Consider the following 25,310-nt stretch of genomic DNA (forward strand, 5'->3'; position numbering starts at 1 on the left):
TGCCTGGTGGCCCATCGACCAGACAAGAGATGAAGCCTGATACACCAGAAAACAGTCTGGGCACTTCTGACTCCTTGACTCCCAACAACTAACAATATTCTCCCTTGCTGGCACACTACTAACAATATTCTCCCTTGCTGGCTGTACCTCCACTTTCCCTATACATAAACTGAGGAAACAAAATCTGTCTCACTCGCCTTCTAGGATTTTGGAGATGAATAAAATAAATCCCAGTGCTTTGGGAAGCCAAAGCAGGAGGATCACTTGAAGCCAGGAATTCGAGCCCAGCTGGGACAACACAGAGGGACTCTGTCTCTACAAAAATAAAAAAATAAAAAAATTAACAGGGTGTGGCGGCCCACACCTGTAGTCCTAGCTATTCAGGAGGCTAAGGCGGGAGGATCGCTTGAGCCCAGGAGTTTGAGGCTGCGATGAACTATGATCACTGCACTCCAGCCTGGGTGACTGAGCAAGTCCCTGTCTCTAAAAATAAAAATAAATAAAAAATAAAAAAAGATGGAAAAGAATCTAAATATATGTCAGTAGGGGATGGAATAAAGTACTGAGCAAGACCCTGTCTCTAAAAATAAAAATAAATAAAAAGATTGAAAAGAATCTAAATATATATCAATAGGGGATTGGATAAAGTATGTTTGTTTGTTTTTTTGTTTGAGATGGAGTTTTGCTCTTGTTGCCCAAGCTGGAGTACAATGGTATGATCTCGGCTCACTGCAACCTCCACCTGCCGGGTTCAAGCCATTCTCTTGCCTCAGCCTCCTGGGTAGCTGGGATTACAGGCGTGTGCCACCACACTCGGTTAATTTTTTGTATTTTTAGTAGAAATGGGGTTTCACCATGTTAGCCAGGCTGGTCTCGAACTCCTGACCTCAGGTGATCCACCCTCCTCGGCCTCCCAAAGTGCTGGGATTACAGACGAGAGCCTCCATGCCCAGCCTGTTTGTTTTCTAAAGAGACAGGGCCTCACTCTGTGGTCCAGGCTGGAGTGCAGTGGCGCAATCACGGCTCACTGCAGCCTCGACCTCCTGGGCTCAAAAGATCCTCCCACCTCGGCTTCCCGAGTAGCTGGGACCACCAGTGGGCACTACCAGGCCCAACTGATTAAAAATTTTTTTTTCTTTTTTTCTCTGCACAGACAGGGGTCTCCCTATTTTCCCCAGGCTGGTCTAGAACTCCAGGGCTCAAGGGATCCTCCCACATCAGCTTCCCAAAATGTTGGGATTACAGGCGTGAGCCACTGCGCCTGGCCAAAACCTTTCAATAAGTGTGTGTTTTAATAATTCATGAAGTGCTTGAGCTCTTGACAACAAAGTATTCTATTATCCAAGAGTAATTAATTACTTTTGTTTATTTAAGAATTTGGATGGGTCAGTTTTTTGTCCTTACTGTCATCAAAGCAGGTGTGAAAATACATGTCTAAGAACATCTCCACTGGATTGGGTGGACCAAGTGATTAAATGAAAATATGGTCCTGGATGGCCAAAATTTTGTTACATTGTTGATAGTAAGCCATAGATTGTCCTTTTCCAAAGACAATGGGGTGGGCGGACCCCCTAGAGAGAAAGCCCTTTCGGGAAAAGGGAGAGGAATGGGATGACCTCTGGCTCAAGGAAGTATGTGAGAACAGGAGACAGCCAACGGAAAGGAGAAATGCAATGGAAGAATCTACGTTTCTTTTAGTATTGCTCAAGTCCCCACTGGGCGGCCAGCTGTACAAACAACTGTGAAAGAAGCGGAGTCGAGGCCGGGAGCGTGGCTCACACCTGTAATCCCAGCACTTTGGAAGGCCAAGGTGGGCGGATCACCTAAAGTGAGGGGTTCGAGACCAGCCTGGCTAACATGGTGAAACCCCGTCTCTATTAAAAATATACAAAAATTAGCCGTGCACGGTGGCATACGCCTGTAATCCCAGCTACTCGGGAGGCTGAGGCAGGAGAATCACTTGAACCCGGGAGGCGGAGGTTGCAGTGAGCTGGAGGTTGCAGTAAGCCGAGATCGTGCCACTCACTCTAGCCTGGGTGACAGAGCGAGACTCAGTTTAAAAAAAAAAGCAAAAAAGCAGAGGCAGGACCCGTACTGCTCTCGTTCAGATTACCGAGTTCACTAGTTATCTTTCAGGTCATTATTAGGGTCAGAGAATGAGGGTCGCCGTTTCCCTCTCTATCATAAACCCTACAGTTCCTCACACCAATGTCTGTCTGAAAGATGGGAACCAATTTGGGGCAGGGAGCCAAACTCAGCCTCTGGCGACAGGCCTCGGCTCCGGCTCCGCCCCGCCCCCTAGTGGTCACCTCCGCGGCCTGGGCTTCCCTTGGTCCAGCTCCCCAGCCCCAGGTCTTACACCCACCCCTTCTTCACCTCCTTCCAGTCCCCTCCCCTTCCTCCCGACAGCATCCCCTTCCTCTCCGTCCCCCTCCCCCAGCTGCCCCCGCTTCGGTGACGGGGAGCCGCGCGGTCCGCACCCAGAAGTCCGAGGCTGGGCTGGGAAGCGGTGTGACTTCTCACGGCACTTTCCTTTCCAGCCCTGACGCCCCCCGGAGTCCACACATCTCTTCTTTCCCCTCACCTCCTCGTCCGGGACGCTGCCGGCCGCGCTTCCACGGAGCCCGCCAGTTTAGTCCCGTTTCCTTCTCTAGTTAAGACTGCCTGTCAAGGACGGTTACTTTTTGCCCTTTTCATGTGTGCATGTTTTGGGGGCCTTTAACCCCCCCTCGTGGAGAAACAGAGGCAAGGAAATGGCGGACCCGGAAATGAAGACGCCGCGAGTAAGATTTCTGGCGGAGGAATCTGTGAAGGGAAAATGATCAGAAAACCCATACTCCCATTCGAACAGAAAGATGATGCACCCCCGAGGCTCATCGCATATCTCCTGAGGGACTTCTGAGGTGGAAAAGTGCGTCACCGAGGCATCCTAGGCAGGACTATTTGATGGGGCGGAGGACTGCTGGTTACGTGTCTTGCGCGTCTGAATAGTTCCAGCAGGGGACGGAGCCCGGGGCTCGTGTTGGCGCCAAGAACCTGGAGAACCGCTGAGAGAGACTCGGATCGTGCATCAGTCTTGCAGTTTGCGTCTTAACTCTTGGCTGCTTCTTCCGGGTCCTGAGCGGCCAGGTTTAGGTTGACAGGAAAGCTTCACTTCCTTATCCCAAACCTCGGCTGCAGCTGTTTGGGACGTTCCTGGCTTTGTTTGTGAATTGGGTTCTGGTGCCTGATGGACACATTTTTCCAGTTACAGCCCGAATGTAAGGACCCCAGAGCCAAGCTGTCCGTGCGAACAGTGAAACAAATAACTGAGTCATTTCTTTTCTTTATTATTATTTTTTGAGACGGAGTCTCATTTCGTCCGTCGCCCAGGCTGGAGTGCAGTGACGCCATCTCGGCTTACTGCAACCTCCGCCTCCCGGGTTCAAGTGATTGACCTGCCTCAGCCTCTCCCCACGCTGGGCTAATTTTTGTATTTTTAGTAGAGACGGCGTTTCACCGTGTTGGCCAGGCTGGTCTCGAACTCCTGACCTCAAGTGATTCGCCAGCCTCGGCTTCCCAAAGTGCTGGGATTACAGGCGTGAGCCACCGCGCCCGGCCTGAGTCATTTCTTTTTGGAGGCCTGCAAGAGGATGGTACATGAGTTTGCAAATCCATTTAGTCATTTTATTTACCAGTTGATCCCTGTCCCCACCCACCAATTGCCATGACTGAAGGGCTCTGAAGGGGCCTTTCAAAACTCAGTAAAAATAGAAAAGGACGCACTGCTTATCCTTCGCACTGCTTATCCTTCCTGGCCCCATTCTCCGTTAGACTGGGACCGTCTTTAGATGTGGGGTTTTCATGGCCTAGAGGGAGGATTTGCCTTTTTTTCTCCCCCCTGGGGACTTCTCTAGGTCATCCTTATTTATGATACACTGCCCAGTGCTGTCCTATCCATATTGGTATTTACAGTTTCTCTTGAGAGTTGGAGTCTTGTCTCATTCCCGTTTACATTCTTTTGGCTCAGTGCTTTCCTATAGTAGGCACACAAAAACCAGAAATTAAGCAGATAACGTATTTGAGTGAATTCGTTTATCTTCTTAGGCACCTAGGAGAATTATTACCTGAAATATGTTGGTAGTCAGTGGGCAAGCAGAAGAGTGGTTGTAGCTGTCTCCCTACTTTTCTCATTTTGATTTTGCCCTTTCATTATTTATCTGTTCAATGCGACGTTCACCATTTAATGTCTAAATGCTATTCAAATCATTCTTCCTCTAAGTTGAATATTATTATAGAAAGATAAAATGAGGCCGGGCGCAGTGGCTCACCCCTGTAATCCCAGCACTTTGGGAGGCTAAGGCGGGCAGATCACCTGAGGTCAGGAGTTCGAGACCAGCCTGGCAATATGGTGAAACCCCATCTCTATGAAAAATACAAAAATTAGCCAGGCCTGGTGGCAGGCCCCTGTAATCCCAGCTACTTGGGAGCCTGAGGTGGGAGGCCCACTTGACCCTGGTGGGTGGAGGTTGCAGTGAGCAGTGATTGCGCTGCTGCATTCCAACCTGGGTGACAGAGCAGGACCCTGTCTCAAAAAATAAAAAATAAAAAGATGTATAAGCTGAATGTGAAAGCAAGGCTAATTTCTCAGATTTCTATGGCTTCCCTTGTGAAGAGAGAGAAAACCAGACTCCAGTCCTGGGATTGAATGTTTTTATTAAATAAATGAGTTAAATGGCAGCACAAATCAGCAACAATAATTTTGGAAGGATTGGGGACAAGATGCAGAGTCAGAATGTAATTGTTCATTTCAGGGTCTCAATGTAGCTGAAGAACTGTGCCCACTGATTAGTTTTACATATTGCAAATGCAGGAGGTAAGGCTAAAATACTAAGGACTTATGCCATTCAGAAGATTGTATTGAAACCTTAAAAACTGTAATAATAGTAGGAATGCATATTAAGATTTGATAACTTTCTTTAGCTAGAGTTTTCAACCCACAGGAGCAAAGTTGTAGAGTGAGTAGGGTTGAAGAAGGGATACTCTTGAGAAAAGAAATTAGCTGCTTCTAAAATGATTCAGTTATTTTCCCTATTTTCATTTTCCATAATATTTCCTCCTGTTTTATACCTCCAACTACCCTCCTGATTTCTCTGAGGAAGAAAAAGAATATAAGAAAGAGCAGGATCAAAAAAAAAAAAAAAAAAAAAAAGCATGAGACTTAATCACTTTAGCCTTTCATAGCAGATAACTTCAGATTAAAACTTCCAAGGTTTTCATCACCCCTTGAAGAAATATTTGTATTTACTGGCCTGGAGCAGGAAATTAGGAAGGTTTAAAGAATCTCTGAAGCTGATTAAAATACAGTCAAAAATCAGTCTTCCATTTTGCACTACTATACTACTTTCAGGTGTCCCCAGTCAGGCCTAGTTTCTGGAGTTAATATTTGGGGGGGAAGGAGGAATCCCTGTGACCCAGTACTCTACTGCTTGAACCATTTACTTTGTGACTTGAGGGCTTTTGAGAGAAATGGAGTAGACATAAATAAATACATAGAACTCAACTCTGGCAGATTCATCAGCACCACCAACACAATAGAGAAGATTAAAATGGGAAAGGAGTGGAAAGGAAGGGGCTTGAGAGGGAAGACAATGAGGGCAAGGTGGTGGGAGAGAGAAGTCTTGGCCTTAGAGCAAGTCCAGTTCGAAGGAGTGGATGCTGGCAATGGGAGCTCTCCAGAAGTTGAAGGTGCTGTACTCAAGGAGGCCATCACCTTCAGGGTTTTTCTCCTGGTCTGCTGTAGTTGCTGGCCCGATCATTTTGCCAACGCTGCTGTCTTTTATCTTGTAGGTGGCTGTATCTGACAGACCCAGGCCTTCCAGCTCCGACAGATCCAGTTCTGGGATGGGCATCCTCCAGAAAAGAAAGGAGCTGTACTGGCTACTCACAGGGTCCCTCATAGCTTCCTAGAAAGAAACCACTTGTCAGTTTTCATGCTACAGCAACTTCTTTGTGGCCCATGGCCTTTCCTTGCATAGATACTCCACATACCGGTAAAAAGGAATTTCTTTTTAAAAATTGTATATCTTCCAAGCCCACCAGTAAAAAGGAATTTGGGGAGGAAAAAAAAAGAAGCTCAATATCCCCTATTACCTCTGGAGATAATCCAAGTTCCCTTGGACAAGCTTCAGAAACCCTTTATTATGAATTTCTACTATTTTCTAAACTTCTTCCCATTTGGAATGACTTATTCACCATCTATTGCATCAAATTGATCTTGGGTCTGATTTTCAAGGCCTTCCAAAATCTAGCCCGTTCTTCCCAGCGGTGGTATAGCCTCTGTTAGAGTTATGCTCATTCCTGTCTTGCTTAACTCTCTCCATTCTCCACCTTAAAATACTTTCCATGTTTCAGCCAGGTGCGGTGGCTCATGCCTGTGATCTCAGAACTTTGGGAGGCAGAGTGGGTGGATCACTTGAGGCCAGGAGTTCAAGACCAGCCTGTCCAACATGGGGAAACCCTGCCTCTACTAAAAATACAAAAAATTAGCCAGGCATGGTGGCTCATGCCTGTAGTTCCAGCTACTAGGGAGGCTGAGGCACAAGAATTGCTGGAATTCAGCAGGGTGAGGTTGCAGTGAGCCTTCCAACCTGAGCAACAGAGCAAGATTCTGTCAAAAAAAAAAAAAAAACTTTCCACATTTCAGGACTCCATTCAAGAGCTCAGTGGCTCACACCTGTATTCCCAGCACTTTGGGAGGCTAAGGCAGGCAGATGGCTTGAGACCAGGAGTTCCAGACCTGCCTGGGGAACATGGCGAAACTCCGTCTACAAAAAATACAGAAAATTAGCCGGGCCTGGTGATGCACGCCTGTAGTCCCAGCTACTTGGGAGGCTGAGTGGGAGAATCACTTGAGCCTAGGAAGCAGAGGTTCCAGTGGGCTGAGATTGTGCCACTGCACTCCAGCCTGGGGAATAGAGTGAGACCCTGTCTCAAAAACAAAAAAACCTCCAAGTCTATAGAGGAACCCCCATTCCCCTAGCCCAAACTCCTATTATACTTAAAAATACTTGACTTCCTCCTCCTGACTTTGGTTTAATAGCTCATAGTATGTGTGAAAAGGCCTTCCATGACTTTTCTGCTATTTTCCTTCTTGCCTTCTAAACCCTACTATAAACTCACCTCTTCCAGATAACTTCCTTAAACTTACTCAGCTTCATCTACTCTATTTCCTCTAGCATCCCCCCCAACACCCTGTAGAGTTTTACCTAACTCCATCAGTTTGGGATTATAGATCACTGTTACTGTATTTTATGTATAGGGATGGTGTTATTGCTTTCTGAATGGGGAAACGCAAAGGGCAGTAGAGAGCAAGCTAGAATCTGAGAAGAAGAAAAAGCTCTTTGACAAACTGACTCCTTTTCTTACAACCAGACTATGTATAAAAAACTGCTCAGTCCCTGAGTGTTTGGTAGAGCTATCTTGCAATTTAAAAAGCTAAAGGAAATTTTATGAAATATTAACTCAAAAGGCCTAAAATCTCTATGTTATTGACCCAGAGACATGTACATGGGGTACAAAATATATTCAAGAAAGACATGCATGCAAGCATATGTGGCATTAAAATCAAGTCAAGAACATAAAGTAAGACTACACAGAAAATTGAAGTTAAAGTGCTATTCACTAATGTAAATAGTAAATAAATTTTTGATTTAATGTATAAATTTAATTATCAAATACTCCAAATTTTGCAAAAGTTTCCTTTTTTGGGTAGCTTCCCCTTCCCCTCCACAAATGCTCTCTACCCCTACTTCATCTATTTTTACATCTATTATTATCTTAAATGGTATCATTTACTTAAAGGGTTTCGACAGTACCTTGTACCACAGTATATGTTCAATAAATGCTTCCCACTAACCTTCATTTTAAATTATCCAGCTATTTTAGGCAAAGGCAATTTCTAATTATCACTCTGTTCTTAGAGATACATGATTAGCAAATATATAGATTAGAAAGATACATCTCTTGGAGCCACACAGACACACCCAAATATCCTTTGTCCAGACCCTTTGTGGGCATCCAAGGCCTACTCAACAGGGCCTTGCTGTGTCATGCTGCCACTACGGGGAAGGGGGAAGGACAAGGTGGTGGTAGAGGGGAGCAGAAGCTCTCTGGCATCTCATAATGTGTGCCTCAGTCAGAGCTTGGATTTTCCTATTAGCATTCCCCCACCAATTCCACTGAGCTGCAAATAATCATTCTTTTCCAGAATCTGTCCCCATACCTAGGAGATTCCCCAAGGATAAAAACCAGTCTACCTTCTCTGTACACGAGTGCTGGGCTTTCTACACAAAGACATTCAAGGCTGCTGATTAACTTTCCCTCACTATTTAATACCTTGCCATTCCCATATATTAGCCCACAGGTAAGCCTTAACAATCCATTTCTCTCTAGCCTACTCTCCTTCAGAACAAAACCCAGGTGCTAGAAGAACCTTCCTGGCCAGGCGCAGTGGCTCACGCCTATAATCCTAGCACTTTGGGAGGCAGAGGCAGGCAGATCACGAGGTGAGAAGCTCAAGACCAGCCCAACCAACATGGTGAAATCCTGTCTCTATTAAAAATACAAAATTAGCCAGGTGAAGTGGCGCATGCCTGTCATCCCAGTTATTTGGGAGGCTGAGGCAGGAAAATTGCTTGAACCTGGGAGACGGAGGTTGCAGCGAGGCGAGATCTTGCCATTGCACTCCAGCCTGGGCAACAAGAGTGAAATTCCATCTCAAAAAAAGTAATAATAAATAAGTAACTTTTCTATGCTGTAATAGGGGTCTCTTTTCTCTGATCCCAATGCTGGAGTATACTGATGATAATGAGAGCAAATGGATTGGAAATCCATTTGGATTTAAAGTTCAGATTGGAAGAAGGTCTTTTAACAGAATCAGATACTCTTCTGTGCATTAGTGGATCTATCACTTTCTCTACTCATTCTACCCAAGCCGTGCCTGATATTATATGACTATTACAGCTGCCTACAGCCTCCATCCTGCTACTTACTAGCCAAGCGTCAAGAAACATTAGTTGTGGCCGGGCGCGGTGGCTCAAGCCTGTAATCCCAGCACTTTGGGAGGCCGAGGTGGGCGGATCACGAGGTCAGGAGATCGAGACCATCCTGGCTAACACGGTGAAACCCCGTGTCTACTAAAAATAAAAAAAATTAGCCGGGCGTGGTGGCGGGGTGCCTGTAGTCCCAGCTACTCGGGAGGCTGAGGCAGGAGAATTATGTGAACCCGGGAGGCGGAGCTTGCAGTGAGCTAAGATAGCACCACTGCACTGCAGCCTGGGTGAAAGAGCAAGACTCCGTCGCAAAAAAAAAAAAAAAAAAAAAAAAAGCATTAGTCGAAATGTTCCCAAAGGAGCAGAAAGAACATTCTACCGCCTCCAAAAACAACCCCAAGTTTCAAAAGGCCTTTCTCCAACACACCCTATTGGGTCTCACCAGGTCAGAGACTCCTAAGTGATGGCCTTAAATGGTTCCAAAATGTTCCAGTATAGTGTGAAATGACTGTACCAAGGCAGAAAAAGAAAGTGTTAATCTAGAACACAGTGATGCGTGAGAGTGTGGGGGCTTCAGGAATGGTGAGTGGGTAGGCTAGGATGTTTTTAATGTTAAAAGTGAATTCTGCGTTGTTCTTTTTCTTCTTAGTTTAAGTTCCAAAATAAACCCTGGGAACTGAGCATTACTCAGCAGAGAAGCTGCTTAGAAGGAGGGTGATGCAGGGATTGGAGCAGGGTGGGGGAGCATGTTGGAAAGGTGAGGTCATCATCCTATGATATTCAACTCTGATAATCTCCATAGTACTTTGCTGAGATGTGCACAGAAAGAGAGGTAAAAAAAAAAAAATGGTTGTATCCATTAACCAACCTCCCCCTGCTTAAATCTGGGACTATAGAGATCCTAAGAAGCATACCCTAGGAGTCAGTACTGTTACGGACTTGTGGCTACAGGGATTCTTACTGTTACCAGTTATTTCCCCAGCTAGCTGGGTTGTTTTCTCTCTCCTCCCTGACAAGTCTTCTCCAGAACGAGCTTAGTATAATGCAAGGCACATTATAGGCTCTTTGAAAAATAGAATCATGGGGCTAGGTGCAGTGGCACACACCTGTAATCGCAGCACTTTGGGAGGCCGAGGTGGGTGGATCACAAGGTCAGGAGTTCAAGATCAGCCTGGCCGAGATAGTGAAACCCCGTCTCTACTAAAAATACAAAAATTAGCTGGGCACGGTGGCAGGTGCCTGTAATCCCAGCTACTCGGAAGGCTGAGGCAGGAGAATCGCTTGAACCCGGGAGGTGGAGGTTGCAGTGAGCCAAGATCGCACCAATGCATTCCAGCCTGGGCGACAGAGCGAGACTCCAACTAAAAAAAAAAAAAAAAAAGAATCATGGGAGGAAAAAATCACAGAATTTTAAAACTAGAAGACATCTTAGAAATTAATGGGAAGACTTCCAGCCAGTTTCTGTAGAATCCAGGTCTCATAATTCCCAATCTGATCCCTTTTTGTGTTGTACATGGATAGTTGCCAACAGTTTTATATAAACCTATACCAGTATTCCCAAAACTTAAAATAATTCTTAGTTGCTGAAGAATAGATATTCCGTAGGTTAGGTGATTATTCCTATAATTGTGATCTGAATGGGGAAAAGCAAAGGGCAGTAGAGAGCAAGCTAGAATCTGAGAAGAAGAAAAAGCTCTTTGACAAACTGACTCCTTTTCTTACAACCAGACTATGTATAAAAAACTGCTCAAATAGTCCCTGAGTGTTTGGTAGAGCTATCTTGCAATTTAAAAAGCTAAAGGAAATTTTATGAAACATTAACTCAAAAGGCCTAAAATCTCTATGTCATTGACCCAGAGACATGTACACAGGGTACAAAATACATTCAAGAAAGACATGCATGCAAGCATATGTGGCATTAAAATCAAGTCAAGAACATAAAACTAAGACTACACAGAAAATTGAAGTTAAAATACTATTCACTAATGTAAATAGTAATGACATTTTTGATTTAATATAGTATGGATTTAATTATCAAATACTCCAAATTTTGCAAAAGTTTCCTTTTTTGGCTAGCTTCCCCTTCCCCTCCACAAATGCTCTCCACCCCTACTTCATCTATCTTTACATCTATCATTATGTTAAACGGTATCATTTACTTAAAGGGTTTCGACAGTACCTTGTACCACAACATATGTTCAATAAATGCTTCCCACTAATCTTCATTTTAAATTATCCAGGTATTTTAGGCAAAGGCAATTTCTAATTATCACTCTGTTCTTAGAGATACATGATTAGCAAATATATAGATTAGAAAGATACATCGCTCTCAGAGGCACACAGACACACCCAAATATCCTTTGTCCAGACCCTTTGTGGGCATCCAAGGCCTACTCAACAGGGCCTTGCTGTGTCATGCTGCCACCATGGGGAAGGGGGAAGGACAAGGTGGTGGTGGTGGTAGAGGGGAGCGGAAGCTCTCTGGCATCTCATAATGTGTGCCTCAGTCAGAGCTTGGATTTTCCTATTAGCATTCCCCCACCAATTCCACTGAGCTGCAAATAATCATTCTTTTCCAGAATCTGTCCCCATAGCTAGCTCCTGTGGGCTATACCGATTTCACTATGGAATCAGGCAGTTCTCCAACACAGAGGCCCCCACCTTTCCTACCCCAGGCTGCCTCTTTCTTTGGAGCAAAGATTTGAGGTGGAGTGAAAGAGATTGTCCAAAGAAAGGTCAGGATTACACTGAACATTATCCCATATAACCCCCTCCCAAACTCCCCCCTACAGAGAAACATAGAACACTACAGAAAAAAATTGCAAGTATAGGGAAGTAGAGGGCAGAGAGATACAGTAGGACTAAAGATTCATCACATAGCTGGTAGAACAAATTATGGTTTGAAAAGGAAGATAAGTAGACTGAAGATATTAAATACACAGGACAATAAATTACAGAAAAGGATACTTGAAATAAGGAGGTAGGTGCTGAGAAATAACTACATGTAAATTGTTAGAAATTAATGGGCTGTACAAGGTAACAAGGCAAGGATGCTGTGAAGAAATAACTACCCATTGTTCATAGCGCCCCCTTCTCTCCTCTTCAGCTGTCCCCCACCTTATGTGGGGTCTTTCAATCTAACCATAAGCAGCCGCTCTTCTATCTTTGCAGCCCCCTGCCCCCCTCCCTCAGTTTGGTTTACCTGTTATCAATCAATTACTGGCGTGTTCCAAAGATGGAGGGAGTGCCTCGGGGGCTCCGGGATCTGCGCCGGGCTGGAGAAATACAAAGCTGTTGGGGCTTTGACGGCTTTGTCTTCTCACTCCTTTTCCCTCTTCAGTGACTGAGTCTGTCAGTTAGCTCTCCCCCTGCAATGCAGCCCCTCCTAAGAAGGGCAGAAGGATTCCCCGCCCCCTCCTGCCTGACTCGGCTAATTCAAATGATAGGTTCCAGAACACTTGAGGGAAAGAGACGATTAAAGCGTCTCCGTAGGCTCATTGGTCTGAGCTATTATTCCCGATCTCCTCCAGCATCCCCATGCTGACTAGGGGCGCAATGAATGAGCAGTTAATTGCCCTCTAATTTTAGGTCCTCTAATTTATGGACTTGAAATCTTAACTCTAGACTACAATGGAAAGTAGTGTTCCTTTCTTCTACAATTTAAGGACTCCAGGTTACAAGGTATTTTTAAGAATCATATTTTTCCACCCGTTCTCCCAATCCCTGATCCTCCCGACTCGCCTCTCTACCCTCACAATGGGTAAATAAACCTAGTCCTATTCTATTTTGGGTAGAGCACAGAAGAGATTTGGGGTGGGGGGGCGTGCTTCTGCGAATCACTGAACTTGGTTAGGTCTCGGGGTTTGGGGGGCTCCGCTTCGTTTTGCCCCGAAATGCCTGGCGCGCAAAGGGAACGTGAGATTTCGGGGGCCCCAGCTTGGGTGCCAGGCCCTCATCTAGGTGTCCGCATTCTCCGGTTCTCCCCTCAGGGGCGGCGGCCTTGGGGGGCTGCAGAGGCACCCTCCCACGCCTCGCACAATGCAGTGCCTCCGCAGTCCAGAGGGGAGCTGTGCGCTCGGCTCCGAGCCGGACGGGTTTCGTAATCGCGTCGCCGCCGCTTCCGCCCTCAGCCGGCCCCACCTCTGCCGGCTCGTCCTGGGCTCCCCCACCGGGCCGCAGAGCTAGCCCGGGAAGCCCACACTGGCGGCCACGGAGCAGAGCCCCTCACCCCCGCCAGCTGTAGCTGAACGTCTGGATACCGGAGAAGTTCAGGTGAGGCCGTGCAGTTCGTTCCCCGGCCCGCCCGCCGCGCCGGCAGGGCCAGGCGGAGACACACCGGATGCGGGGTGTGGGGAAGGCGGATGTCTTGGGCTGCAGAGATGCTGGGGCGTTGGGAACGGGGTGCGCGCCCGGGGTGGCCATCCTCATCCACCCTCCTGGGGTGCGCAGGCTGAGGCCGCTGAAGAGTAGAAGGAAAAGAAGGAACTGGAATGTTGGGGTGGGGGTGGGAAGGAGAGGGTCCGAAAGATTCCCAGGGAGGTCCCAATCCGGTTAAGGGTTGGGAAGAGCAGAGAACTTCTGGGTAGAGTTGGGTAGTGGGGGGAGACAGATATGGAATCTGTGTGATTGAATATACTTGGGGAGGGGAGGCTTAGGGCCTAGCCCTCTTTCCTCTTAAGCCCCCAGAAGACCTTTCCTGGGGAAGGGGAAGGTTGGGGCTGGGCCTGTCACTTGGCTGAAATATGGAGTCCACTCCACTTCTCCAGAGCCCCTCCTAAGCCCTCCATATCTAGGGGTCTCCACACAGGGACCAGCTGCTGCCCCGGGCTTCTAGCCAGAATTGCCCATTCCATTCTCTCGATTCTTTCTTTCTCTCCAGCTGCTTCATGTGAGGGCTTGTCAGGCCGCGGGTTGGAGGCCTTAGGGCCAGAGGCGGTGGGACCGGGTGAACCGGTTTGGGGCCCGAACGGGACCAGAGAACTAGCCTGTACATCCTTCCTCCCTGGCACCTCTTTCCTAACCCTTCTGCTCACCTCCCAACAGCTTTGAGACCCTCAAGTCCTAGTGTGATCTTCGTGGGGGTGGGGGGTGGCTTTCCCGGTTCCATATTTCACTCTTGCCATTTGGAACTCAGAGAGGCCGAGTTCTGAGCACCAAGGACGTGGCCTTATGCGGTCTAATCCTCATCCCTCCTGTTGATTTCTCAGCCCCTTCCCTACCCACTGTGGGGTTGGATTCGGTGGCTCTTCCGCCTGGGCTGACCAGCTCAGGACTTCATTTTTCCTCAACTCACTCTCTTCTGCCTGCTTTAAAGAAGAGTGGCCGCCAGTGGCTCTTACTTCCTTTTTTGGCTTTGTTCCCATCCCCCCTTCCCTGTGCTACCATCACATTCACCCTGACCTGTCTTCACATTCTGACCCCACCCTCAAGTTTCAGAGACCCTAATGTCCTAGGGAATGGAATTTCCTGGTCACATCTCGTCATCATTGGTCATTTCATGCCAAGTCCCACACACACACTTTCCCTCCACCCAGCTCTGGTCAGGTCCCTGGAAAAGAAACAGAAATGGCCTTGTTCTCTGCACTGCCCCTTTCCCTCTCTCCTCCTCCCCCTCTCCTCTCCTCTTCCCTCCCAGCACTATCCACCTCTGTCCCTCAGCTTTGAGCAGGGCAGGAGATGTTGAGGGAGAGTCCAGTCACTGTACAGCCTGCCTGCTGGTGTTGGGGGTTTCCTCTAATTCTTCATTTTCCCCCAACCCTTACCACCTGCCACTACCACCATAAGGATAAACCCTATGACTGACTCACTGACGTCCCACTGACCACAGCTCTCCTCTCTGGACAGCTGTGTTTTAGCTTCCGCTCCTTCTGGTTACTCCTCCCTTCCATTGGTGAGAAGGGAAGTAAGAGAAAGCCTAGCCTCCTGGGTTCTCCCTTCCCCTAGACGCTGCATTTGAGTGTTTGTGTGATCTCATCTCAAGGCTGTTAAAAAACCTCTCTTTATGTGTGTGTGTGTGTGTTGTTTTTTTTTTTTGTATTTGAGACAGGGTCTTGCCCCATCACCCAGGCTGGAGTGCAGTGGTGCAAACATGGCTCACTGTAGCCTCCAACTCTTGGGCTCAAGTGATCCTCCTGCCTCAGTCTCCCCAGTACCTGGGATGACAGGCGCATGCTACTACAACCTGCTATCTTGTTTTTTTGTTTTGTTTTGTTTTGTTTTTTTGAGGTGGAGTTTCGCTCTTGTTGCCCAGGCTGGAGTGCAATGGCGCGATCTTGGCTCACTGCGACCTCCGGTTCCAGCGATTCTCCTGCCTCAGCCTTCCAAGTAGCTGGGATTACATGCATGCGCCACCACACCCAGCTAATCTTTTGTATTTTTAGCAGAGATGAGGTTTCACCATGTTGGCCATGCTGGTCTCAAACTCCTGACCTCAGGTGATCCGCCCGCCTTGGCCTCCCAAAGTGCTGGGATTATGGGCGTGAGCCACCACGCCCGGCCTGTCTCTTGTTTTTAAATCAGTCTGGGGTGCCAAAGCATCAGTGTTCCTGGCCTGGAAGAAAGGGAGATTCCTGTTCATGTTAAAGTGTCGTATTTATGAAACTCCCCTTTTTGGAATCTTTGAGGTTGTCTGTACTATAGGACTGGGGAAATGCAAGTGAGTCTAAGAAGAAACCCAGATGTGTCCTACCCTGGCTGGCAGTAGTGAGAAGGGAGGAAGTTCTTCCCTGGACACTAGTACTATTGGAAAGTTCCTTGTGTCTGGTTGACTGACGAAGCTTGAGGATGGAATTGGTGAGGAGGGAGGGGAGAACAGGTCACAGCTGGAGGGGAGCCTGGGCCCTATAGGGTGTGAGGCAGAGCAGAGTGGCAGATAGGACATGTGGACGGTGGGGAAAATATTCCTCATGGGACAGAAGATACCTGGCACATGTACCCACAACCTGTACACAGATGATCTGTACTGGACACACGTGGAGATATGGCCATGCCACACATGTGCAAACAGAGGTGTACACACAGGAGTGCAGTGATACAGGACACAGATAAACAGAATGCACACAGCCTTCAGGAAGGATCTCAAGGTCAGGTAATAAAGGAACTGCTAACTGGCTTCTGGGAGGGATTGGATTTCACTGGAGGGAAATCAGGAGGAACAGGGCAGCAGAGGGGGAAAACATTTCTCATTGTAGAAAGTCTTTCCTGAGGGCCAACCTGTCAGTCTCCTAGGACCTCAGTGGTCCAGGGCTCCCCTGTTCTTAAAGAAACTCTAGTTGATGGGTGCAGCACAGCAACATGGCACAAGTATACATATGTAACAAACCTGCACGTTGTGCACATGTACCCTACAACTTAAAGTATAATAATAATAAACAAATTTTAAAAATAAATAAAAAATAAATAAATAAATAAATAAATAAAAAGAAACTCTAGCATTCAGGGCAAGGTAAGAAAAAAGGCAGGGACAGGGTGGAGACCTTGTTTGTGAGAACAAAAAACCACTATTTCCTCTTCAGAGTCACTTAAATGCCCCTCCCCTTCTGCCCTAAACTCAGAGAGAAGGGAGCTGGAGCTTCTAGCACCCCAAACTTTGCTAATTTCTGCCACTGTCCTTTGGTCCTCGCCCATCCTTTTAACTCTAAGTGCTTCTAGCCCCCTTCCTCTCCCTTGGTACCACCAGCCACTGCTCCTTAACCCCTTGGTGGCCTTTTGGTTCTGTTCCTTTATCTTAAGAGTCAAACTGAGGTTTGTAGTGTTTGGGAACGAGTGTTCATGTACAGGTCTCAGGCCTCTCAGGGAGGACTGAGAAGATATAGGCTCATCAGGAGGTTTCTCAAGGATTGGGGGAGGGGGAGATTTCTCATTGATCTTTCTTTTTACTTTCTTCTAATCCAGGGTTCCGAGTCTGAGGAAGACATAACCTTGTGCCTGCCTGCCCACCTCTCTCTCTGGTCCTGTTCATCTCTCAGGCTCTGAGACACTGACCTTCACTGCTCAGTTAAGGGTTCCAGGGATTCTACTTTCTCTGGACCCATCCAGCTGAGTGAACCCAGGGTATTGTTATATCTGGGGAGAGTGAGGAGTGGGTTGTCCAAACACCAGAGCAAGAGCCCTTTGGGGCCTCAGACAGAGGAGTGAAGCTGGAACCATCAGGGAACATGAGTGAATTTTGGCACAAACTGGGCTGCTGTGTGGTAGAGAAACCCCAGCCGGTGAGTCTCCCCACCCCCATCCTAACCCAAAGAGCAGTCAATTACCATGTGCTGTGAGGTAGCCACACCATCTAGGATCTGCCATCTAAAAAGCACACTTCTTGCCTCCCTCTGTGTCAGGAGCTTCTATAGTCAAGCAGCTGTGTATGTGGAATAAAGGGCATTGAGTGATGGAAGAAGTGAATAGTCCTAGCTATTACCTCCTGTTCCTGTCCATTCTGAGCTGGGCGGGGTTTGTAGGTGGAGCTGCATACCTGTCAGTTTTCCCCATTATTTCGTCATCAGTCAGAGGTGACTCTGACGTGTCCTTTCTTCGTCCGTTGTTCACTCTACAGGCCACTGCCCTCACTACTCTGGTTCATGTCTTCTGTGTGCTTTTGTTGTTCCAGCTTTGCCTTTCATGCCCTAGTGGTTTCCCTGTTACAATGCCACATCCCCTCTTCCCACCAGGCCCTTAGCTTTTTAGTGGTTTTGAAGACTCTTTTCCCTTCCTCCACTCTGACTGGAGGAGGGGCCTTAAGACATGACTCCTTATCTTCTCCAAGCAGAAGAAGAAGAGAAGACGGATTGACCGGACCATGATTGGGGAACCAATGAATTTTGTCCACCTGACTCACATTGGCTCTGGGGAGATGGGGGCCGGAGATGGACTTGCCATGGTAACAAGGAAATGGGGAGAGGTTGATACGGGGGTGAGGTCTATAACCGTTCCTTCTTTTTGAAAGTTCAAGCTAGGGACATATGAAAATACTCAATGGGGAAGTAAAAACCTGGGATTCTAGTCCTGGTCACAAGTTGTGGAAACCTGAGACCTGGCATTTTAGGTGTCTGGGCCTAGGTTCTCTCATCTTTACAACTTAGCAGATTGTTCTTCACTGGGGTAGGGGGTATATATATCTTAATAGTTGGAGGGCTTTTTCCAAAAAGCTTATAATCCTCCCTTCTCCTAATTAAGAGCTGCTATCTCAGTGTCAGAGTAAATCATATATTTAAGAGTGTTGGGACAGGAAAAAAGCTGAGCACTGTCATCCTAAATAATGTCTAAGATGCACTTCTGTTCCCAAAATAAGGGAAATGGGTCTAAAGATAGTCTTTTCCCAGATCCTGAAACTCAGGTATATAGGGGAGAATCCATTGTGAGGGAATATTAGTAAAAGACCCATTTTACCTCATCCTCATGAAGGCCAGTGTGAAAAGAGGCATTGAGACTCCCCTAGGAGGAATGGCGGTTAGTAGACGGCTGCTATTGTCAAGGAGATGGCATCAACCTTTTCCTTGGAGGGCACAAAGTAGAGTACTTACTGTAGGATATGAAGACTTAGGAAGGTGTCTCACATCTGTTTTTTCACAGACAGGTGCAGTTCAGGAGCAGATGAGATCCAAGGGAAACCGAGATAGGCCATGGAGCAATTCTAGGGGCTTATAGCTCCAATAATGGAACGGTGAGTGATTAGAGAAACCCACCCTACACCTCAGCCCCCATAACAACACAACCTGATACCCTGACTCAGAACCCTGATCTCATGCAAGAAAGAAAGGTGTGGTCAGGCGTGGTGGCTCATGCCTATAATCCCAGCACTTTGGGAGGCTGAGGTGGGTGGATCACTTGAGGCTAGGAGTTCAAGACCAGCCTGGCCAATGAGGCAAAACCCCATCTCTACCAAAAAATACAAAAATTAGCCGGGCACAGTGGCATGCTCTTGTAGTCCCATCTACCTGGGAGGCTGAGGCATGAGAATCGCTTGAACCCGGGAGGTGGAGGTTACAGTGAGCCTAGATCGTGCCACTGCACTCCAGCCTGGGCAACACAGCGAGATTGTCTCAAAAAAAAAAAAAAAAAAAAAAAGCGTAGGATATAGAAAGACTGAGAGGGTGTTGTGCAGATAGAAGTAAAGAACACACTGTGGAAACAGCTTAGAGTCTGCACTAGGTAGTGCCTTCTTCCTAAAGCCTTGGTTTTCTTTGAGGCTAATCTTTAAGAAAAAAAATTTTTTTTTTTAAATTTCAGGTTCTGCCATCTTGAAACCCCCATTCTGTTTCCAGCCCAGAAGAAATGCTGCCCCTACCAGATCCCTCCTTGAACCAGTGATCTAAGGACCCCTCTTTTCCCTATCTGCCTAACAGTGCCTCACAAGGCTTGGGGGCTGGACTCCCTCTACTCCCTCTGGCTATAGCCCCTCCTGGAGATGGGGTCAAGGCAGCAGGACTGACCAAGTGACTACTGGTTAGCCAGAGGAGCTCAGCTGAAGCCCTGGACACCTTCAGATCTGAGATAGGAGTTCTCTAGGAACCTGGAATGAGTTCCTGTCTCCTGAATGATGGTCTGGGTGCCACCTGTTTTTAAACTCTTAACCTGGAACTCCTTAAATGGGGTAGGTGGGTGAGATTATCAAAGCTGAAGCTGGCTTTACTGAGAAGCTCCCTACCTCCCTGCCGTTCTTCCTCCTGGAACGAACTAAAGCAGATGTCAAACGGGCTGGTGGGGGTGCCTCCTCCCTTTTCCACTCTTCAGATTTCAAACTTTAGGCTCACAGCCCCTCAATATCTCTCTGCTAATACCAGTGTCTCTCTCTAGTTAGGCCTCTAATCAATCCTCTGTTTCTGTTTACCAGCTTCCCAGCAACTTTCCTCTTTTAAAATATTAAAAATTTAATTCAGGTTCTCTTAATTATCCCCATCCTGCTGTTGCCTCCACCCTTAACTCTATCCCTATTAGGAACCTTGTTTCCCACCGAATAAGAGTTAAGGTAAGAGATAGCTTTTCACCTGATGACATTCCATTTAAGTCTTGGGGCATTTTTCCTGCCCTCTGCCAACCTCCCTGGTGGCCCAGGTGAGAGGAGGAAGAGGGGTCTGGAGAGAAACCCAGAATGCAGCACAACTAGGAGTAAGTCCATCTCAAGGTGGACTTCTGATCATTGAGGATGGTGAGATAAATAGGTTGAAAACAATCATCTGTGAGTTTAGGAGTCTTAAGATCCTCACAGCACGGGAGCAGGGAGAGGCTCTAGAACAAGGTTTCACAACCGAGATGCCTTTGACATTTTGGGCTGAAGTGTTCTTGGTAAAGGATACCTGTTTCCTGTTTTGTGCATTACAGGATATTTGGCAGCATCCCTGGCCCACCCTAGTTATGACAACCAAAAATGTCTCTATACATTGCCAAATTTCTCCTAGGGGGCAAAATCGCCTCCATTTGAGAACCACAGCTCTAAAGTCAAGATATTTTTCTCCGAAGTGATTTCTGCTTGGCATGCTACCCTCATCATGTTACTCATCTTAAGCCCGAGCCATGGATGAACTAGGAGCTCGTATAAATGAGGCCCAGCAGGGCTGCACATAATCTCCAAACAATTCTTTATTCAGTGTTTTGCTTGTGCTCGCATGTTGCTGTGATGGACAGGTCCCATGCTCTCCATTCTCGCCCTCTGGAGAAGTGGTTCCTACAGTGTAGATATGAACAGGGTATGGTAGGATTGAGGATGGGGGAGAGAGAAGCAGTAGATACACTCCTTATCCTCCCCAAATTTTAAGCTCTATTTCTGTGCCCTAGTCCTAGAACCAGACACACATTAGACTCAGGGAGTTTTGTCTGAAGACCAGGTCCCACTGCCCCCCACCCCCGGCTGAAGAGTCTGCTTTAGATGGGAAAACAACGTAGGAGCAGGGGTCTTTAGGCACTTTCAGTATTCTCAGGTGTTCTTTGTTCTGGCCCTTCCAGGTAATTAGGAAGGCAGAACAAGACAGATGAGCTCCTGCCTGCTGTGAGACAAGAAGGCTGGGGTCTCATTCGATTTGCAACAGGAAACATCCTGTTTTATGGTAGTGGGGTCAGGAAGGTAGGAACTGGTATCCATTCTGCCAATTCCACCACCCATTCAGTTTGCTTATACCTACAGAGCAGTGACTGAGGTTCTATTTTTTTTTTTTTTTAATTTCCATGTATTTTCTGCCATTTTTCAGGGTCTAAGATTGGTCATACATTCCCAATTTACTCTCAGTTCCAGTCAAGCTGGTTGCTCTGAAAGTAACCCAACTTGTTGCCCTAAAATACCTCAGTAGCCTGAGTGTTATACTAGAGATCTAAAGGGTTAACAGGATAGGATAGAAAGATTAGAGACTCCTGGAAATCTCTGGTTACCATGATCTTCAGCCCCATTTAATACCTGTTCTTTGGACACAGTCTTTTTCCTTTGGTGCTCTCTTGCCTTTAGCTACCTTCTCTAATATGTATGCTACCATCACTAATAAAGTGATGGGAATGGGTTTGAGAGTCATAATTTATATTAAAAAGTTGTTGGACTTTTAAATACATTTTTCAAATAAAAAAATTTAAGCAAAATAGTTGCACAGTAATCACTGCAGGTGTGTGTTGGATTAAAGGATGGATGTGGCTAATGAAGATAACTCCTCCAAAGTGGCCAAGATGGAATTTTGTACCAACATTGCCCTTCTGAGGAGAGAGGGCCAAGTATTATGAAGGCAAGAAGACCAATGTCATCTTTCAAGGGCTCAACTCCTTGTTCTTCCTACTCCCTTTTCTTAGCGTTTATTTGAGATTTTTCAAGCCTGTAAAAGAAGTAGTTGTTTTAAAACAATGTTGGAAATGAGGAAAATGAGCAATATCAACATTTTATCCTGAGGGACAGGGAGTAGGGAATAAGCCAGAGGCTGCTAGTTACACAGTTCAGTCTTAGTGATGAAGAGATTTATGTCTCTCCTCCCTCAGGTACCTCTGTAAAGAAACACAAGACCAAACAATGTATTTTCCAGTTTTGTTTTTCTGTTCTGAAAATATCTAGTGGGTGCTAGGATTGAAAGGGCATGAGAGGTTGAGATGCTGATATCTCCTCATGTGGATGAAGTGGCTATTACCTCCGGTTTCTGTCTATCTGGGTAAGGAAAAAAAAAAGAGAAAAAGGGAAATTACAACCACATCTATATTCTTTCCCTTCCTTGCTTCATCTCCCCCTCCCACAAACCCATATTCCCTCAACCCTATTGCCCACACTTTACTTATTTTTGTATGCAATAATGGTACTGGACACACAAGGAGAAAAACAGAAACAAGCAAAATGACCAAGCATATGCTTTGTTTATCACCTTTCCCTCCTCAAAGTCCTATCATCCATATCAATTGAAACCTTATCAAGTCAATCAGAACCTTTGGTAATTCTGGGTAAAGCAGAGGATTATCCTTCCTTGTCCAGGAAGGACAGTTCTCCCAGATGGTAGTGGTGAAGAGGGTTGGCACTGGTGTCAAACCTGATTTAAATCTCATGGCTCTGCCACTTACTAGCTTTGTAAACCTCAATTTCTTCATCTGAAAAGCGGGGATAATAATACCTCATAGGGTGTGAAGATCGATTCAGGTAAAGTGCACATAGTAAGACCTCAAATTTTTGCAGTTGTTGCTATTAAGCTGTATTAGGTCAAAACTATTAATTGATTAAGATCCTCCATATCTGTTAATTATCTGTGCATCAAAAAGTCTTTATGGGCTGGGCATGGTGGCTCATGTCTGTAATCCCAGAATTCTGGAAGGCCAAGGTGGGCAGATCCCTTGAGCTCAGGAGTTGGAGACCAGCCTGGGCAACATAGTGAGATCTTGTTAGCCAGGCGTGGTGCAAGTCTATAGTTCCAGCTACTCAGCAGGCTAAAGTGGGAGGATTGCGTGAGCTCAGAAGATAGAGGCTGCAGTGAGTTGTGATTGCACCACCACACTCCAGCCTGAGTGATGAGAGTGAGACCCTGTCTTGAAAAAAAAAAGTCTTATGGCCAGGGGCACAGTAGCTCCTGCCTGTAATCCCAGCACTTTGGAAGGCTGAGGCAGGAGAATTGCTTGAGCCCAGGAGTTCAAGACCATCCTGGGCAATATAGCGAGACTTTGTAAAAAAGAAAGAATTTCCAGGGCTAGGCTCAGTGGCTCATGCCTATAATCCCAGCATTTTGGGAGGCCGAGGCAGGTGGATCACTTGAAGTCAGGAGTTCTAGACCAGCCTGGCCAACATGGTAAAACCCCATCTCTACTAAACAAAAACAAAATTAGCTGGGTGTGGTAGTGGGTGAGTGCCTATAATCCCAGCTACTCAAGAGGCTGAGGCAGGAGAATTGCTTGAACCTGGGAGGCAGAGGTTGCAGTGAGCCAAGATCATGCCATTGCACTCCAGCCTTGGCAATAAGAGTGAAACTCTGTCTTAAAAAAAAAAAAAAAGTATTTCCAATCTTAACTATTTGGTCAATAATCACCTAATGAGCAGTAAGACATTTTACCTAATGACCAACCAGTAGTTGCTCAATAAATAATAGGTGGAATCAGCTGGGTGTGGTGGCTCAAGCCTGTAATCCCAGCACTTTGGAAGGCTGAGACGGGCGGATCACGAGGTCGGGAGATGGAGACCATCCTGGCGAACACGGTGAAACCCCGTCTCTACTAAAAAAAATACAGAAAACCAGCTGGGCGAGGTGGCGGGCGCCTGTAATCCCAGCTACTCGGGAGGCTGAGGCAGGAGAATGGCGTAAACCCTAGAGGTGGAGCTTGCAGCGAGCTGAGATCCGGCCACTGCACTCCAGCCTGGGCGACAGAGCGAGACTCCGTCTCAAAAAAAAATAAAATAAATAAAATAAAAGGTGGAATCAATGGCTAACATTGTGAATAACCAATGCATGTTATCAAGCAATAATCAGGTAAGTCAGTAACAGTTCATGTAAGCAACACTGGCTGGCTTAGCAACTGGGTTTTAGATATCAGGACTTTTCAGATCCCTCATCAAAGACTCTGGCTTATCACCAAACACTTACTGGTTGCATCTCTGTGAACACTGAAGAGAGGCTATTCCAAATATCCTCCAGGCCAATCCTGACCTGTTTCCAAAAAGCCAGGGCTGGGCAGGGGCTGGTGGGTGGCAGGCTGGGACTGCTTCTGAGGTGGATGGTGGGGAAGGGGGTAGTGGTGGCCCTGGTACTGGTGGTGCTCTGAGAGGCACAGTTGGTGTCAGTACAGAGACTTGTGTCCAGGGGGCACTCTTCCCGAAGTCGGTTGCAGGGACATTGTTGGTAGGTGCAAGGCTTGTGCTCCGTGCGGAGCTGGCTCAGCGCCCCAATTCGAAGGCGCCCGGAAAGGCCGTGCAGCTTCCCAGACCGGCTCCGGCTCATGGTGCCCGACTTGCAGTGGCAGTGCCACGGGCCCCAGGGCATCAGCACCAGTCGCAGATCCTCAGGAGGTGGCATGGCTGTAGATGAGGGTGACGGCCACCGGCTCGGGGTAGACCCGGGTGTGGACCACTGGCTCAGGGTGGCCTCCGAGCCTGGCGGGTCCTCAGTAGACCTCCCGGGGGAGTGCGGCAGGCTTGAAGTCATCCTGATTTCAGGCTCCTGACTATTGGCTATAAACCTCGTGCTGGAACTCCCCGCTGTACTGGGAGTCACACTGGGAAGCTCTCTGCTGGTGTTATCCTTTCCGGCATTAATCACAACCCCCTCTTCCGAAGACCCATCCTCCTCGTTAATGGTGGACGACCGGCTAAAGCCAGTGGACACCGTGGCGGCCAAGAGCTCTGCAGCCGCCGGTCCAGCCAGGCGGTCGGCGTCGGCCATGGCATCATTATCGTCCTCTAGGATTATCCTCGTCTTCCGGGGAAAAACAGGCCAGGCGGTGCTCCGGTAGCTGCGGGTCCTGGGGCCCGCAGAGCGTAAACTGATCCTCTGCATTGCGGTCGGAGTCTGGGTCAGGCCTTGGGCCCCCGCCGCCCGGGGACCCAGACTCAGCAGCAGGACCCACAGCAGCGCGCCGGCGGCGGGGACCATGGGGCTGGGCTCTTGGGGTTGGGAGGGAGGCCACTGAGGCAGGCCCTACCTCCTACCTTCGCTCCCTCCCTTCCGCTCTAGACCCACTGGGTCGTTTGAACCGAGGCCCGCGGGGAAGGGGGTGGGGTTCGACGCGCAGGCGCCCGCGCACCGCGCGGGGTGCTCCTAAGGAATCTCTGCGGCAAGAACTCTGCCAGAACCGAAAGAAGGTTTGGGATGCAAGGGGTGGTGAAAGAGTCATTCACTTCTTTGGAGTAGAGCT

At 47.5% G+C, this 25,310-nt stretch overlaps 4 protein-coding genes and 1 long non-coding RNA gene across 9 annotated transcripts in view; 2 read left to right on the forward strand and 3 right to left on the reverse strand.

Annotated features, from left to right (window-relative positions):
* GABPB2 (GA binding protein transcription factor subunit beta 2) overlaps positions 1-2,691 on the reverse strand; it is a 62,400-nt gene extending 59,709 nt beyond the window's left edge. For all 4 annotated transcript variants that reach the window (XM_037997972.2, XM_037997970.2, XM_037997969.2 and 1 more), the window contains exon 1: positions 2,585-2,691. The gene's annotated coding sequence lies outside the window, so the exon portion shown is untranslated. The remainder of the gene's footprint in view (positions 1-2,584) is intronic.
* Positions 2,692-3,155: 464 nt separating this feature from the next.
* LOC140709464 (uncharacterized) lies at positions 3,156-7,896 on the forward strand. The gene is made up of 2 exons (XR_012089954.1): positions 3,156-3,260; positions 5,830-7,896. It is a non-coding gene; the product is annotated as an uncharacterized lncRNA (long non-coding RNA).
* MLLT11 (MLLT11 transcription factor 7 cofactor) lies at positions 4,676-13,031 on the reverse strand. Its single transcript, XM_007977276.3, has 2 exons — positions 12,235-13,031; positions 4,676-5,945 (listed from the first exon to the last, which is right to left on the reverse strand). Exon 2 carries the CDS (start codon positions 5,937-5,939, stop codon positions 5,667-5,669), a length of 273 nt encoding a protein of 90 aa, XP_007975467.1. The 5' UTR covers positions 5,940-5,945; positions 12,235-13,031; the 3' UTR covers positions 4,676-5,666.
* Positions 13,032-13,141: 110 nt separating this feature from the next.
* On the forward strand, positions 13,142-21,584 carry CDC42SE1 (CDC42 small effector 1). Of its 2 annotated transcripts, XM_037997974.2 has the most exons (6): positions 13,160-13,304; positions 15,984-16,119; positions 16,926-17,242; positions 17,791-17,901; positions 18,594-18,684; positions 19,251-21,584. In XM_037997974.2, the coding sequence occupies exons 3-5, from the start codon at positions 17,189-17,191 to the stop codon at positions 18,666-18,668; spliced, it is 240 nt and encodes a 79-aa protein (XP_037853902.1). In that variant the 5' UTR covers positions 13,160-13,304; positions 15,984-16,119; positions 16,926-17,188; the 3' UTR covers positions 18,669-18,684; positions 19,251-21,584. The 2 variants fall into 2 exon arrangements, with proteins under 2 accessions (XP_037853901.1, XP_037853902.1); XM_037997973.2 differs by lacking the exon at positions 15,984-16,119 and having other exon boundaries at positions 13,142-13,304.
* Positions 21,125-25,222, reverse strand: C20H1orf56 (chromosome 20 C1orf56 homolog). Its single transcript, XM_008019316.3, has 2 exons — positions 24,044-25,222; positions 21,125-22,134 (listed from the first exon to the last, which is right to left on the reverse strand). The coding sequence occupies exons 1-2, from the start codon at positions 25,046-25,048 to the stop codon at positions 22,114-22,116; spliced, it is 1,026 nt and encodes a 341-aa protein (XP_008017507.3). The 5' UTR covers positions 25,049-25,222; the 3' UTR covers positions 21,125-22,113.
* Positions 25,223-25,310: the final 88 nt, after the last annotated feature.

The sequence above is a fragment of the Chlorocebus sabaeus genome, chromosome 20, assembly GCF_047675955.1.
Source record: "Chlorocebus sabaeus isolate Y175 chromosome 20, mChlSab1.0.hap1, whole genome shotgun sequence".
NCBI classification, from domain to species: Eukaryota; Metazoa; Chordata; class Mammalia; order Primates; family Cercopithecidae; genus Chlorocebus; species Chlorocebus sabaeus.

Bases quoted from the DNA above. Each gene is read 5' to 3' on its own strand.
- C20H1orf56 (XM_008019316.3), bottom strand. From the start codon at position 25,048: ATGGTCCCCGCCGCCGGCGCGCTGCTGTGGGTCCTGCTGCTGAGTCTG. The intron at 22,135-24,043 runs GTAAGTGTTTGG...TTCCTTACCCAG, and splicing joins TGTTCACAGAGATGCAACCA to ATAGACAGAAACCGGAGGTA.
- CDC42SE1 (XM_037997973.2), top strand. From the start codon at position 17,189: ATGAGTGAATTTTGGCACAAACTGGGCTGCTGTGTGGTAGAGAAACCC. The intron at 17,243-17,790 runs GTGAGTCTCCCC...TTCTCCAAGCAG, and splicing joins TGGTAGAGAAACCCCAGCCG to AAGAAGAAGAGAAGACGGAT. The intron at 17,902-18,593 runs GTAACAAGGAAA...GTTTTTTCACAG, and splicing joins CCGGAGATGGACTTGCCATG to ACAGGTGCAGTTCAGGAGCA.
- MLLT11 (XM_007977276.3), bottom strand. From the start codon at position 5,939: ATGAGGGACCCTGTGAGTAGCCAGTACAGCTCCTTTCTTTTCTGGAGG.